Genomic DNA, 16,023 nt, shown 5'->3' with positions numbered 1-16,023 from the left:
AAAACATTTTATTCTAGCTTCATGCATTCTTTTTTATAAACATTTGAATGTGGGTAAGTTTCATAAATAAATAAACAACATTTTAAACAAAAAGCTGAAAAAAGACTATGAATTAGATGCAGAATGATAATCAAAACGTAGATGGAGTCCGAAAAGCTTGACAATCATTATTACCTCTTCATGGGTCAACATTTTATTCCGCAACGTTACACAGTTTTGATGCTGTTTTATGTCTGATGATCGGGTTAAGATTACGTGTGGAAGCAAAAAAAAAAAAAAGATTATGTGTGGAAGCATCTGTTGTTTTTCGGTTTCTTCTTCGCTGTTTCTGTGTTTTGGAAATTCTGTACAGAAGATGTGTAATAGCGCCCCCTACCGTATAACAATAGCACAATGGAGCACAAGTAGGCTATAGCTCAAATAAATTTAGACTTTTTCTAAGTATAAGTCAAGTATACTTAAATGTCATTTTAAGTATATTTCTGAGAAGTACATAAAAAGTAGACAAAGTATACTTTTCTATTTTTTAGTTTAAAAGAAGTATACTAATAGCACACTAGAATAAACTTTTTTTTCGTAAGGGTAGTCACATTGTTTAATGACGTCAGTGTCATCTTGTCTCATCTCCGTCATAGAACAAAAAGTCGCTAACAAATATTTTTCATCATAGTTTTCAAGAACAAAATTAACACTAGTCTGAAAGCACACACACCTCTAGACTAGCCTAGAAACACAATCAGTAGCTTCTCCAGTGCTGGCTTTAAGCGGTGAACTGCGCATCTCTGAAGGCTCTTCTGGGGTTTGAACCTCGGTGTCGATGCTCGTGCTGATCTTTCAGGAGTGTAAACTCGGAGCGTTTATTGAGCCTCAAGAGGGTTGGAGACATTGGTGAAGCTGTCGTGATGTTCCCTCATTAGAGCGCACTGCAGATCCCTCACTAGAGTGCACAAAGCGTCCAGCGTTACAGAACTGCTTCAGAGAAACCGATCATTATTAATGATTGAGGATCAATAGCAGAGTCTGTCATCTGTTTGTGTCTCAAGAATAAGTGATTTGGAAGCAATTGGTCATTGTCATTGGGGTAAAAATAAATAAAAAAATGCAAAATACAGCTTCATGGCTTGTAAGAAATACTTTTGGCTGGTGAATCCTCACAAATCACTCAAACAATGGGGGAAAAAAAAATGTAGTTGCAATGTATCTGAAGTAGCGACTGATCTATTCTTTCATATTGTGATGTACATTCAAATGCAACACATTATTAAAAAATAAAAATAGGGCGGGTCTTGATTCTGTGCATCGGTGGCTGATTGGATGGAGGCGGATCTGAATGTGAGCTTGCGTCTGATTATTAGAAAAGGACAGAGTTTATGCAGAATAAATTATGGGAGAAGTCTGTCATACGTTGACCATATTTTGTTTCACTAGATCCAGTTATGAAATCAATGAGGTCAAAACAATGAAAAAAAAAAAATAAATGAACACATGCACAAATTAATCATTCACAATAATATCAATAACATGCATTTAGAAAATCGATAAGCTTGTCTGTTTTCTAAATGCATGATTTTACTGTGAAAAATTAATGTGCGCATTAATGTGAACTTTATTATCGTTCAGCTGTGATCTGATAAATGCATCTATAAGGCATGATGATGTTAAGATATTATAAACATCAACGTCATGATTTTCTGTAAAGCTGCTTTGAAACGGTGTGTGTTGTGAAAAATGGCGTGCAAATAAATTTGACGACTTTAATGATCCTAAAAATGGTAAAATATGCTTATTTTTTTATTCCGGGGTGAAATGTGAGATTCCCGGTCTCTCTCCGTGGTTCCTCTAATGCTCCTCTGTGTGATGAGTGATGGCGCGCAGCAGGGGCTGCTGGGAGATTTATGGCTCTGACCTTGTTATGTCACGGATGTGGCGGCTGTGATAATGGACGGTGTGTGTTTCAGCGCTCAGGAAAGCAGCAGTCTCCAGAATAAACACTTCAGTGTTACTGTGAGGTCAGTCGCACCTGTAGTTCACGACACACATCTGACACGCAGGACCTGATGAAGACATCTGCTGGATGAGAAGAACATCAACCTAGAATGAACAGCTCCTTCACAGAGCTTCAAAGTCAGCATGCAATGGAAATTCACCTATTTTATGAATGCATGTTATAGATCTCATAGTGTACAATTCATCTGTGCATATCTGTTATTGTTTGGTAAGACTTTACAATAAGGATCCATTTATTAACATTAGTACTCTAACAAATGCAGAAGAAAAAACCTGTCGCTGCTTGCATTTCATTGCAACTTTAAAGGAATAGTTCACCCAGAAATGAAAATGTTCTCACTCTCGGGCCATCATCAGAGATTAGGATGAGTTTGTTTCTTCATCAGGTTTGGAGAAATGTAGCATTGCATCAGTGTCTCAGCAATGGATGCTCTGCAGTGAATGGGTGCCGTCAGAATGAGAGTCCAAACAGCTGATAAAAACATCACAATAATCCACACCACTCCAGTTCATCAGTTAACATCTGGAGACGACAAAAGCTGCGTGTTTGTAAAAAACTTCACTTTTGAGGGAAAGAATCCTTTTAATTCAGCTCTTCTGCTCTATTCTGAGTCTTGTTTGAGGTGTCTTGGACAAGAACGTACTCCTTAGTAATATTGTAGTAATATTATTCCCATGTTCCCTCCAGTCTCCTGCAAATAATCTCCTGTCTTACTTCTGCTCTATTTTTAACACATCTCTGTCCCATCGGTCTTTAGCAGAGCCCACTGAACCCAGCTCCCTGGAGAACAGCAGCTCAGAGCGGCTTTAATAATGACTGACTGTCCTGAAGCTCTGGATCCCGACAGCGCTGAGGAGAAAATCTCAAATTAATACACTAATACACTAGCTTGGGTTCAGTCGGATTTTAAAAATGTTTTTGAAAGAAATCTCTTTCAGGGCTGCATTTAGTTGATCAAAAACACACTAAAAACAGTGACATATTATTGCAGTTTAAAACAGCTGTTTTCTATGTGAATATCTGTTAAACTGTAATTTATTTCTGTGATCAAAGCTGTATTTCCAGCATCATTACTCCAGTCTTCAGTGTCACATGATCTTCAGAAATCATTCTAATATGCTGATTTGCTGCTCAAGAAACATTTCTGATTATTATCAATGTTGAAAACAGTTGTGCTGCACAATATTTTTGTGGAAACTGTGATACATTTTATTTTTCAGGATTCACAGATGAATAGAAAGTTCAAAAGAACAGCATTTATTTGAAGTAGAAATATTTTGTAACATTAGAAATGTCTTTAATGTCACTTTTGGTCAATTTCATGTGTCCTTTATGAATAAAAGAATTAATTTCTAACCTTTTGATCAGTAGGACAGATATATACACACACTGTATATAGAATCATGTTTACTGGCAAATTTATTTTAGTGGATTTAATGTCCATTTGAACTTGGACATGACTGAAGTTTCAGGATTTTGACGCTAAAAACAAAGAAACATGATATCAAAAGAATATTTTATCTGTAGGTCAGCAGTAAATCTCTGATGTTCAGCATCATTTGGAAGCTCATTTTATTCATTTACATTTATTCATTTTACCAATAAAACCTTTGACCCTCTGAGCTCTGTTAAACCATCTGTGTGTGTTTCTGCGCTTCTGGATGCTGGTCTTTATATGTCAGAGATATACTCTAAATCAGTGTAAACACATATGTGATGAAGGCTGTGGCTCTGTTCCAAAACCTGGTGAGCAGCCTATGTAGGGAGCATCTTTAGTCTCTTAAATCAAAGGCTGTTCCAAAAATTAATTGTGCAGATGCAAGTTTGTTATTTTACACAATATTTGTGTGTATTTTTATACTTTCATGTTGTTAAATTAGCAGCATGCTCCCTAGGTAGTTTTCCCAAATCAGTTATTTTTTTAGGGTTCATATCAGTTGAAATGCTGCAAACAATGATTTTCTTCCTCAGTGCTTTTGTCTTGGATTCCAGTACAAATATCGAAACATTCTTAAATCAGGACGCAAGCAAAATTACATAAGATATTAAGTCATGATTTCAATAAAATCGATAAAAATGAAGTTAGTTTATGTTTAAAAATTTGCCAATGGGGTCAGAGAAATAAACTTAATTCAGATTGAAAACGAGGCTTTTTTTCAGACATTTTTTATTTTCATTTTGATAAATTTTTTAGAAAGAATTATATTTTGCTTTTTAAGTAACTGTATTCCCAGGTAACAAATTTAGGTCACAAAACCATTGCGGGAAGTTTGTTTTGAAATATTCTTAAAACACTGAAATGTCCAGTTTTCTTGTCATGACTATAAAATTACTTAAAGGTTACAAAAACGTTTCCTAAAACGTTTAAGTACAAATAACATGTTCCGAGAATGTTGTTCTAAGAATGTTTTCTCGCAACTTTACGAGAACATATCAAATATTAATAAAGCTGTAAGAACGTTCCATTAACATTTAAAACTAAAAACACTTTAAAAATGTTTTGTCCTAACTTTTAAAAAAGTTGTGAGTACATACCCTGTTTGCAGGGTCTTGATTTACAAATGCTTAGATATCTGTACTGAAAATACTAAGTAAGAAAGTCATCGTTTGCAGTGTTTGTAGGCAGTAAAGCATCTGATTAGGTTTTGGACACATTGATCATGTGTTAATCTACTTCCTCTTTCTCTCAGCTCAACAGGTGTGGCACTCCCTGCTCCATACTACTCTCCCGATGAGAAGGACGAGAGGCCCTTCATCTGCTCTCTGCTGCAGGATAATGGCATCATGTCGTGCAGTGACGTGCCGGCGCGGCGTGTGGCGGGACATCAGTGCTGTCTGGAAGTAGATGATCTCCTGCACCATCAGGCGCTGGGCCTCGTGACCGAGCCTTTCCTCAACGCCAGCGCCGTCGTCCCCGGGCTCTGTGTCAACTGGAACCGATACTACACACGCTGCCACACCGGACACAGAAACCCACACAAAGGAGCCATCAACTTTGACAACATCGGATACGCCTGGATCGTTATATTTCAGGTATCTGCTGGAGACTCATTTCCACCGTAGAACTTGTGAAAACAGTCATCCAGCTGATTGATGTTCTTTGTGTTTAACGTGAACTTATTGGAAGCAAACTTCATTTCCAGAGAACTGTTTGAAGTGTTTTTCTGCAAATGATGGTGTGTTTAGGTTATTACTCTGGAGGGTTGGGTGGAAATCATGTATTACGTCATGGATGCTCACTCATTCTACAACTTCATCTACTTTATTCTGCTGATTATAGTAAGTACACAAACACACTCACACACAAACTCACACAGATTTATGAGTCTCTTCTAAAAGAGCAATATAGAGTGTTTTATCTGACATGCTGATGATTCATTTTGTTGATATTGTTGGTGCTTCAGGCCTGTTGGATATTCTTTTATCTGTTTATGAATGCGTTTATAGAGTTTAATAGATGCGTGTATTCCTATGAGACTTAGCATGTAGTATTCCTTCAGCTTAATGTGGGCATCCCATAATAATCCTGCAAATAGTTCTACCTGTTCTGTCAGGTGTGTGTTTGCTGTGAAAAGTGTGCCTGCAGTGAGATAGGTATTTGCAGCTATGTGTTTGCAGTGAGATGAGTGAGTGTTTTCAGTGAGATGAGTGAGTGTTTTCAGTGAGATGAGTGAGTGTTTTCAGTGAGATGAGCGAGTGTTTGCAGTGAGATGAGCGAGAGATGAGTGAGTGTTTGCAGTGAGATGAGTGAGTGATTGTAGTGAGATGAGTGAGTGATTGCAGTGAGATGAGTGAGTGTTTGCAGTGAGATGAGTGAGTGTTTGCAGTGAGATGAGTGAGTGTTTGCAGTGAGATGAGTGAGTGTTTGCAGTGAGATGAGTGAGTGTTTGCATTGAGATGAGCGAGTGTTTGATGAGCGAGTGTTTTTAGTGAGATGAGCGAGTGTTTGCAGTGAGTGTTTGCAGTGAGATGAGCGAGTGTTTGCAGTGAGATGAGCGAGTGTTTGCAGTGAGGTGTGTGTGTGTAGTGAGACTGGGTGCATGTTTACAGTCAGAAGTGTGCTTGGAATGCAGTGAGACTGGAGCATATTTACTGTGTGAATGCAATGAAAAGTTTGTTTGCAGTGAGACAGTTTGGTGTTTGCAGTGATGAGGAGTGTGCTTCTGTCTCTGAATCTTTGCGTAACTCCACAGGTCGGCTCGTTCTTCATGATAAACCTGTGTTTGGTTGTCATAGCGACTCAGTTTTCAGAGACCAAACAGCGTGAGCATCAGCTGATGCAGGAGCAGCGAGCCGCCTGTTTGTCCTCTAGCACGCTGGCCGAACCCGGCAACTGCTACGAAGAGATCTTCCAGCTTGTCTGCCATGTCCTCCGCAAGGTGCGCCGACGCACCGCTGACTTCTTCAGGATGCTCTGCTGCAAACCACCGGAGCAGATGCATGAGAAAACAAACATCAACGGAGGAGAGAAGAGCCTCCAACAACATGGTCAGGAGGGGAGGGTGGGGATTGGATGGAAGGATGAATGGATGGATGCATGCAGCTCTAAGCTCTTCTCTCACTGCACTACAGATGGAGCTGCACCTGCCGCCTCAGCAGCCAATCAGGAGACAGAGGAAGAGGTGGACAACGAGACAGAGAGGTGCAAAAGGGCAGAGGGGGCGTGTCGGGGGCGGAGCCGAGAGCTGTGGATGGAGATGAGGGTCAAACTGTGGAGCATCGTGGAGAGTAAATACTTCAACAGAGGAATCATGGTGGCCATCCTCATCAACACCATCAGCATGGGCATAGAGCACCATGAGCAGGTACCAGTTTTACAAATGAGGACGTCCCCAAAGGGAGGTTTTTGGAGATTTTGTCAGGTTTAGCTCACTTTTGGGTACAAATTTGTCACCAAAATATGGTTAAATAGGCACACACACACACACACACACACACACACACAGACACAAATACACGCACGCACGCACACACACACACACCCCCGTCTCATAGATGCAGTGTTTTTTATATAGCCCCACCTTCAACCAGCATTAACCTGTTGATATCAAGTGATTTTGCTGTCCATGTGTTCTTCCAGTGATTCTTGAATGAGCTGAAGAACATAAGGACAAGTTGATGAGAATCTCTGTGTCTCATCATTGTTTCTGTTCATTATTTCAGTTAATGATGCGTTTCATGTTCTGATCCTGTGTGTGTGTGTGTGTGTGTGTGTGTGTTCAGCCAGAGGAGCTCACTAATGTTCTGGAGATCTGTAACATCGTCTTCACCAGTATGTTTGCTCTGGAGATGATCCTCAAGCTCACAGCATTCGGCTGCTTTAAATACCTGCGCAATCCGTACAACATCTTTGATGGGATCATCGTGATCATCAGGTAACGACCAGTGAAAGACCTACTGACGCTTTTCTGTTACATTTAAAGTATTGTTAAGAGGTTAATACACTTTAAAATGCATGCACACGTAAAAGTTTGGGGTTGGTAAGATTTTTTAATGTTTTTGAAAGAAGTCTCTTCTGTTCACCAAGGCTGCATTTATTTAATAAAAAATACTGTTAAAATAGTGATATTGTAAAATATTATTACAATTAGCTGTGTGAATATCTGTTAAAATGTAATTTATTTCTGTGATGCGCAGCTGAATTTCCAGCAACATTCCTCCAGTCTTCAGTGTCACATGATCTTCAGAAATCATTCTAATATGCTGATTTGCTGCTCAAGAAACATTTCTGATTATTATCAATGCTGAAAACAGTTGTGCTGCTCAATATTTTTGTGGAAACTGTGATACATTTTATTTTTCAGGATTCACAGATGAATAGAAAGTTCAAAAGAACAGCATTTATTTGAAATAGAAATCTTCTGTAACATTAGAAATGTCTTTACTGTCACTCTTGATCAGTTTAATGCAGTCTTAATAAAAAGTGCATATCTTACTGACTTCAGCTCAACTCTCAGTCTTGATTTGTATCAACAAGCAAAACATAATCATGTTTTTATCAGCACACTTGCCTGTAGTTTTGTAAATACAGTTATCATGTGACGTGTGTAGGGTTGCAAAGGGGTGGAACATTTCTGGAAACTTTCCAAAAATCCCTGGAATATTCCAAAAAATCCTGGAAAGTTTCCAAAATTTCTGGAATTTTCCCGAAAATTACTGGACATTTTCCACCTTTTTGCAACCCTAGACGTGTGTGATAGAATCATTTCACTAAACTTCAACAAAACAAATTGACTGCTCAAATAACAGATGTTTGTACGGAAGAATAGAAGTGCTTTCACTAAAACATGAGCGTCCCAATCGCAGCGTGTGTGAGATCGTGGGTCAGTCTGACGGCGGTCTCTCGGTGCTCCGCACCTTTCGGTTGCTGCGGGTCCTGAAGCTGGTTCGGTTCATGCCGGCGCTGCGCAGACAGCTGGTGGTTCTGATGAAAACAATGGACAATGTGGCCACATTCTGCATGCTGCTGATGCTCTTCATCTTCATCTTCAGGTGTGTGTGTGTCAGTTTGAGACTAATGGTATTAGACTACTGGAGTATTGTTGAAACACGTCTCTCTCTCTCTCTCTCTCTCTCTCTCTCTCTTTGTGTGTGTGAAGTATTCTGGGAATGCATATATTTGGCTGTAAGTTCAGTCTGAAGACGGACACCGGAGACACGGTCCCAGACAGGAAGAACTTTGACTCTCTGCTGTGGGCAATCGTCACTGTGTTTCAGGTACAGAGAGAGAGAGACATCCCACAAACACACACACACACACACACACACACACACACTCTCTCACACACACACACACACACCCACACACACACACAGTCTCTCCTCAGCCGTGTGTGTGTGTGTGTGTGTGCAGATCCTGACTCAGGAGGACTGGAACGTGGTCTTGTATAACGGCATGGCCTCCACGTCTCCTCTGGTGGCTCTGTACTTCGTGGCTCTGATGACATTTGGGAACTACGTGCTGTTCAACCTGCTGGTGGCTATTCTGGTGGAGGGATTTCAGGCCGAGGTGACAAACACACTGTTCAGTGCTTCATTGATTAGACGGTCTGATTCCGTTTGATTCTGAACAATGAATGAATCTGCGCTTTAAACTTTGCTCAAATTATCTGTTATATCATTTCCTCGGGTTCGAACAGAGCTAGGAAAAAATGGATTTGGATATTATGCATCTTTGGCTTGGGATAATCTACAAAACATCTTAAAGTTGACCATGCTTCCGTCATTAAATGAGTTTAAGCTACTTTTAACAAATTATGTGTTTTATCCTCTGGTAAATTGTTGTTGTGATCTTTGATTTGTGTTTTTGATGTAAACTTGTATATTTATGTTAATTGTTGCTGCTTTCTTGGCCAGGCCACTCTTGTAAACGAGATTTTAATCTAAATGAGTTTTTTTAACCTGGTTAAATAAAGAAATGAATGAATGAATCCGAGTAGCTTCTATGAATTATTTTAATTTTAATACCTAATACTAATACATCCTTAGATTTGTGGAGGGAAGCAAAGCAGCTATTCAGTCATTTGTTAATATTTGTTAGCTAAAATGAACTATCAATTAGAAATATATATATATATATTTACAGTATTTATTAATCCTTCTTAATATTGATCATTGTTGTTTCAGGTTAATTCACAGTGCATTAACTAATGTATTAGTAAATGTTAAAATTTACATTACTTAAGATTAATAAATGCAGTAGAATTCAATCATTAGTTCATATTAATGTGTAATGTTAACAAATGAAACCTTATTGTAAAGTGTTATTGAATTTGTTTATTTTTTATATTTTTGAGGTCAAACATAATTTAATTTATTGTTGTTTTTAGTCATATATATATATATATATATATATGTGTGTATGTATAAAACTTTTTCTTTTTTTTTCTCTCAAAATTATATGGGGAAATCTGATTTGTTTGAAGTTAAGATTTTCCTCTTTATTGTAAAAAGTGATTTAGACTTAAAGACCAAGCAAAATATAGATAAAGAGGTTCTTTATTGGGTTGTTTCTGATTGGAACTCATGGTGTTCAGTGAGGTTTGTGCAGCTCGTCACGTGCATCCTCACCAGACTCTCTATTTCCGTAAATCTGTAATCTATAAATTTCAGTTTGTGTTGCTCTTTGACAGTGAAATCATTCAGCCGACTGTTGTTTGTGGGTTGTTGTGTTCTTCATGCTGATGTGAGCCGTGTGTTTCAGGGTGATGCCAATCGCTCGTACTCTGATGATGATGATGATGATGAAGGATCCTCCTCTAATGGAAGTGAACAGCACAAAAACTCGCTCACGTCCTCCGGTATGATCCCTGCACATTCACTCTCATTATATAACCCTTCAACTATAGTCAGCTCAATGCCATGTTTCATTTGTCATGAATGGTTACAAGCTTGTGAGGAATAGATGTGTGTACAGTCGAATCAAGAGTTGTACTTATCTTAGTGTAGATGAAGTCCATGAAACATTGAAAAACTCGGACTGAAATGCATCTCTTCCATCTATGTGTCTGTCTTGACTTATTATTACTGTGATGTTGATTTGGACTCATATTCAAGTCCTGGAAATGATGTAAAGCCAATCTGATTGCAGAAAACATGTTTATGTCCTGTAAACATCACTGTATGAATCTACTCAACCAGTGTCGTTGCTCTTGATTGAGATGTTGAACAGACTTGAGCTGGTGAAATCCGAGCGTCTTTTATAGTTTAATCCTGTGGGACACTTTTGATGGACTGTTAGTCCTCCAGTTTCTGCGTTTCTGTGGCTGTAAAGGGCGAGAAACTCCACAGGGACTCATGAAGGAGACATTAGTGTCGTCTCCGGAGAGCTTCACAGCGTGTGTTGATGGCCAGAGATCTGCTCTTGGCTTTGGATGACTGCTGTTTCTTTCCTCCAGATCCCAAGCTGTCATCTCTCACTCCTAATGGGCATCTGGATCTGGCACCGCTGGCGGAGGAGAAGACCAGGACCGACTTCTCAGAGGAAAACCACCGGAGCAGAACCATCTGCCTGGACAGGAGATCCTCGTCTCTGGTCAGTCGATGAAGAAATCAGTGTCATCACGTCATGTGTGTGTTTGTGTGTCTGTGGATGTAATGAGTCAAGGAAACATTAGTGCAGATTAATGTTTGGAATTAGAAAATCCCTCAAGCAGAGACTCATCTGTGTTTGTGTGTGTGTTTGCGAGAGACCAAATTCTCTTGATAATGTGCGACGGACGCTCAGCCAAGGCTTTTGGGGTTTCCATAGCAACCCCTCTTTTAATTGAGGCAGCCGTGTGTATCGAAAGAGAGACGAGCGTGAGCCGCTTGGGTTAAATATAGTGCGTTGAGCTGTTGTTCTTGAAGTTACGTGCCGTCGGGAGACTGTGGTGGGAAAGAGTCTCTGGGAACATGTTCAAACACTGTAAAACTCTGTGCATGTTCAGACAGAAACTGATCGCACACTCATCCTGATGATGTTGAGTCACCAAACATGGCGCTTGAACTGTGTCACTTTATTGACGGTCAGATGAACGCTGATGTGAGCATCAGGTCAAAACGAGAGCTTGATGCCGGAGAGCACAAGTTTCTATGGCAACTGGTTTTTCGGCTCATGCTGCTAAAAATGAGCGAATGCAGTCAGCGAGATCAGAAACACCCCGACTGCAATTACCACACACACCTGACTGTGTGAAGTTAACTCATCTGCAGTGTTTAAAAGCTTGTTAGGGGACGAATTCAAGAATAAAATTCTTCCTAACTGCAAGTTTCTTCTTATTTTCTTAAGAAGAAAATGAAGAATATTTTGTGTTTCCAAAAACACTTCTTAAGAATGTTTTTATCTTTTCTCCTAAGGTTGATCAAATTCTTGAAAAGAATCTTCTTTAAAATCATTGTAAATTACTTCTTAAGTTAGGATATCCTCGTCCTAAATCCAAAGGTACGGTAATCTGAAAAAACAGGTCCTTTGAGTTGTTTTTCATTGAATTGACTGGCGAGTCTTCGGCAAGAACTGGCATTCATTCAGTCCGATAACACCAAAGATAACAGCATATCTAAAAGTATGAGACAACAACAAACAAAAAACACACATTAAGAGCTGTGTGCTTGCACAGGTTCGGCACGATCCTCTTCAATAATATCCTCTGCTTCTCAATCGGGCTCAAACTGATAAGCGATATTAACGACGCCGTTGTTTACAATACAACCGGAGCACATGCCGCTGAGGAGAGGGGCGGGACGCTTAGACGCGCACTAGAGGCGGTTTAGCCAATCACAACACACTGGGCTAGCTAACCAATCAGAGCCCATCGCCTATTTTTGAGGGCGGGGATTCATAAAAGCAGGAAATGATCAGCGCGTTTCTCAGAGAAGGGACAGAGCGGTGTGGAATAAAGGTAAATTATGTGAAAAATAATGCGTTTTTTTAAAAACAAAGCATTAACACATGTTAGACTGCACCACATAAACACAATCAAGCCTAGAAAAAAAACAGTGAACCACCCCTTTAAGAACATATTTGAGAACTTCTTAAGCATTTTTCAATTGCAGTCTTACAAATTCTTGGAATTTATCTTAAGAAATTTCTTAACTTCTTTCTTAAGAAGATTTTCAGCCCCAGGTCATAAAAAAATAATTAGTATCCTTCTTTCTCTGTAGCGCCACAGCCGCAGTTCCCATTACCATCACTGGGGGCGTCCTCCCCCTCAGCCGTCCTGGAGCCGGCGGTGTAGCTGGAACAGCGCGGGTCGCTCCGCCCGTGGCCTGAGGGCCGGAGGGGTCATCGGGGGGAGCTTACGAGTCCGCGGCGTTCACTCGCACCCCGCCGAACACGAGTCTCTCCTGCCCCACCCGCCATTCCTGTCTCGCCGACACCGCCGCGCTCTATCACTTGAGCTGCCCGAGCTCCTGCAGCGCCCCCCGCTGGTCTGGAAGAAGAGTGTGTCTGCAGAACACCAGGACTGTAATGGGAAGGGCCCGGGCCCTCAGGGGCCACTGCTGGGAGAGGTTTATCCACAGCTCAATGCACGCAAAAACAAGAATGACCTGGAGGAAGACACCGAATATGTGAGTGCAGAACAACATCCTGTTACAACGGCTATAAGTGTTTCTTATAAATGAGGTTTTGTTGTTTAGGCTTACAGACAGATGGATAGACAGACAGACAGACAGACAGATAGATAGATAGATAGATAGATAGATAGATAGATAGATAGATAGATAGATAGATAGATAGGGATGGATGGATGGACATAAAGATAGAAGGATAGACAGACAAATAGGTAGATAGATTGGTAGATGATAGATAGAAAGTTGGATAAATATATAGATAGATAGGTAGCTGGACAGACAGACAGACAGATAAACTGATTGATAGATAGATGGATGGATGGATAGATAGGTAGATGGATGATAGACAGAAGGATGGGCAGATAGATGGATGGATGGATAATGGGTAGATAAGTGGATAGACATGAGGATAGGCAGATAGATGGATATATAGATGTATATGCATAGACAGGTGGATAGATAGGCAGATAGATGGATAGATAGGCAGATAGATGGTTAGATAACCATATAGATGGATAGATGGGCAGAAAGACGGATAGATAGACACAGATAGACACAGATAGACATAGATGAATGGACAGGTAAATAGATATGCGTATAGATGGATAGATAGATGTAGATGGATAGACAGGTGGATAGATAGGCAGATAGACGGATAGATAGACATAGATAGACATAGATGAATGGACAGGTAAATAGATAGGCGTATATATGGATATATAGATGTAGATGGATAGACAGGTGGATAGATGGATAGACAGACATAGATGGATAGATAGGCAGATAGACGTATAAATAGACGTATAGATAGATAGACAGGTAAATAGATAGACATGTAGATAGGCAGACAGACAGATAGGTAGACGTATAGATGTATAGGCAGGTGGATAGATAGGGAGATAGATGTTAGATAGACGTATAGATGCATAGGCAGGTGGATAGATAGGGAGATAGATGTTAGATAGATGTATAGATGGATAGACAGGTGGACAGACAGATGCGCTGATGCTTTAGTAAGTGTTCAGTTCTCTCAGCTCTGCTGTTGGATCCATTATACTAATTTCAGATGATTTTCTTTGAGAAGCAGCACATGAAAAGTGGAATAAAGTTACACATTCTCTCTGAGCCTGATGCTCCCTCACAATTTTAAAGGTCCTTTAGGAAGGTCTTCCTCTCAGTGAAGTGATTTAAAAACGCTATTGTGAAAATTTTTGAGCGTATCATTAGAGCGACTTCAGAAGAGCGGCACATAGTCACGTCTGACAGACGACTGAGGAGAAACTCAGCTCAGTTTAGCATTTAATAAACTTCTCATCAGTGAAATACAGCAGCGGTAGATTCACAGACACGTGTGTGTGTGTGTGTGTGTGTGTGTGTGTGTGGAGGATAAAAAAAATGAAGAAGCTGATTATGAACAATGACAGCAAACACAATAGCCAAACTCCGCTGGGTCACAGCAGCTGTCCATTCGCATGAATATGGATGCCATACGGATGTATTAATCCTAATATTTTACTCCGTTTATTGGAAACGTCTCCCAGGGAAAATGAAACTGTTATTTAAAATAAATTGGAAAGAGTTGCCTTAATCTCACATAACCAGAGTCCTGCGTGCATGTGTGTGTGTGTGTGTGTCGCAGAGCCTGTGTTTCCGTATCCAGAAGATGATGGAGGTCTATCGTCCGGATTGGTGTGAGAGGAGAGAGGATTGGTCCATTTACTTATTCTCCCCTCAGAACAAGTATGTACTCACTGCACAACTCTCATTCTGTTCAATCAGTCTGACTGACTGAATAATGTTTTCCACAGCTGTAAGTATTTGAGTAATAGTACTACACTTCTATGCTTAATCTGTACTATGAGTTCTTGTATGAATACTTTTACTTTTACTCAGTTACATTGAAAAATTATACTTTTTTAAAGTACAAAGTGCGTATGTCATATATCAGTTAAATTGTTTCTCAATTATTTAAATAGACAAATAATATTTTTCTTTATTCTAATGTGACTTCAAAAGACGAGGGTGAGTAAATAATGACAAGGTGTTACATTTTAATTGTTTAACCATTTCTGCTGCTAAGTTTAGCTGAAAATATTCATGTAACAGATTTCAGATTAACATCTGCTGTGTTCAGTGGGTTCAGAACAATGAGAAAATAGTCATTTTTGACAGGTTTTGCATCAAAATTGACTTGAATGAGAAAATCTCTACTGCCTCTTGATTTAGAATCAAATACAATTAAATGTGGATACTTTAAAGTATTTTTTGAGTAGGTACAATAAAGCAATAAGCTCTGTGAAGCCGTGGTTTACAGTGAATTTATAACAGCTAAGGGGAGTTGTTATGACGTGAAGCGGAGTTAGCTGTTATAAATTCCCTGTAAACCACGGCTTCACGGGGCTTATTGCTTTTATAAAACGGTTATTCCATATACGTAGTAAGGTTTCACAAAATAAAACAGAGCAAATAAAGTGTAATGATATAAATAAAAACAGTATTCTTCCACCAAACAATGTAGCTCCTCAGAAACAGTTGTGGTTGCTACAAAGTGGTTGCCGAGCAACACACAAACGTAAACAAAGCTGTATGTTACTTTGTAGAGTCATTTACAACAGCTTCGAACGCGGCTCAACCAATCAGAATCAAGGACCGGAACTATCCGCTTTATAATGTTTGACATAGTATCTGTACTTTAACTTAGTTGCAAACGCCCTTCAGACAGCACCGCATGTTGACTGTATGACACCAGCTCTCGTCTTGCCGCCTCAGACTCCTGCTGCTCTGCTGAGTCTGGTCTGTACTGACCCGTCAGGATGGGTTTTCCTCATGTGGTCTGTCAGGTGTTCTTCATCACAGCCGGCAGCGAATCAGAGTTTAAATGAGACTCACAGATCTGATTATTAGAGTCCTGCTGACAGCGGGAAGAGTCCATCAGTGACGCTGCTCTGCGTGACAGAACACAC

The 16,023-nt window shown here is 39.8% G+C and overlaps 1 protein-coding gene across 1 annotated transcript in view; it reads left to right on the top strand.

The window, feature by feature from the left end:
* The window catches only part of LOC107705872 (voltage-dependent T-type calcium channel subunit alpha-1I), a 66,344-nt gene that overhangs the window by 22,418 nt on the left and 27,903 nt on the right, over window positions 1–16,023 (top strand). The window contains exons 7-17 of the mRNA XM_016509378.1: window positions 4,699–5,041; window positions 5,195–5,287; window positions 6,202–6,813; window positions 7,232–7,383; window positions 8,315–8,500; window positions 8,608–8,725; window positions 8,862–9,017; window positions 10,212–10,308; window positions 10,906–11,042; window positions 12,650–13,057; window positions 14,700–14,800. Of these exons, the coding sequence (XP_016364864.1) occupies window positions 4,699–5,041; window positions 5,195–5,287; window positions 6,202–6,813; window positions 7,232–7,383; window positions 8,315–8,500; window positions 8,608–8,725; window positions 8,862–9,017; window positions 10,212–10,308; window positions 10,906–11,042; window positions 12,650–13,057; window positions 14,700–14,800 (2,403 nt within the window). The remainder of the gene's footprint in view (window positions 1–4,698; window positions 5,042–5,194; window positions 5,288–6,201; window positions 6,814–7,231; window positions 7,384–8,314; window positions 8,501–8,607; window positions 8,726–8,861; window positions 9,018–10,211; window positions 10,309–10,905; window positions 11,043–12,649; window positions 13,058–14,699; window positions 14,801–16,023) is intronic.

The sequence above is a fragment of the Sinocyclocheilus rhinocerous genome, unplaced genomic scaffold (genome assembly GCF_001515625.1).
Source record: "Sinocyclocheilus rhinocerous isolate Xijiao unplaced genomic scaffold, SAMN03320098_v1.1 scaffold1615, whole genome shotgun sequence".
Classification (NCBI taxonomy): domain Eukaryota; kingdom Metazoa; phylum Chordata; class Actinopteri; order Cypriniformes; family Cyprinidae; genus Sinocyclocheilus; species Sinocyclocheilus rhinocerous.
The sequence above is the reverse complement of the archived record's forward strand: the minus strand, read 5'-3'. Positions and strand labels throughout refer to the sequence as shown.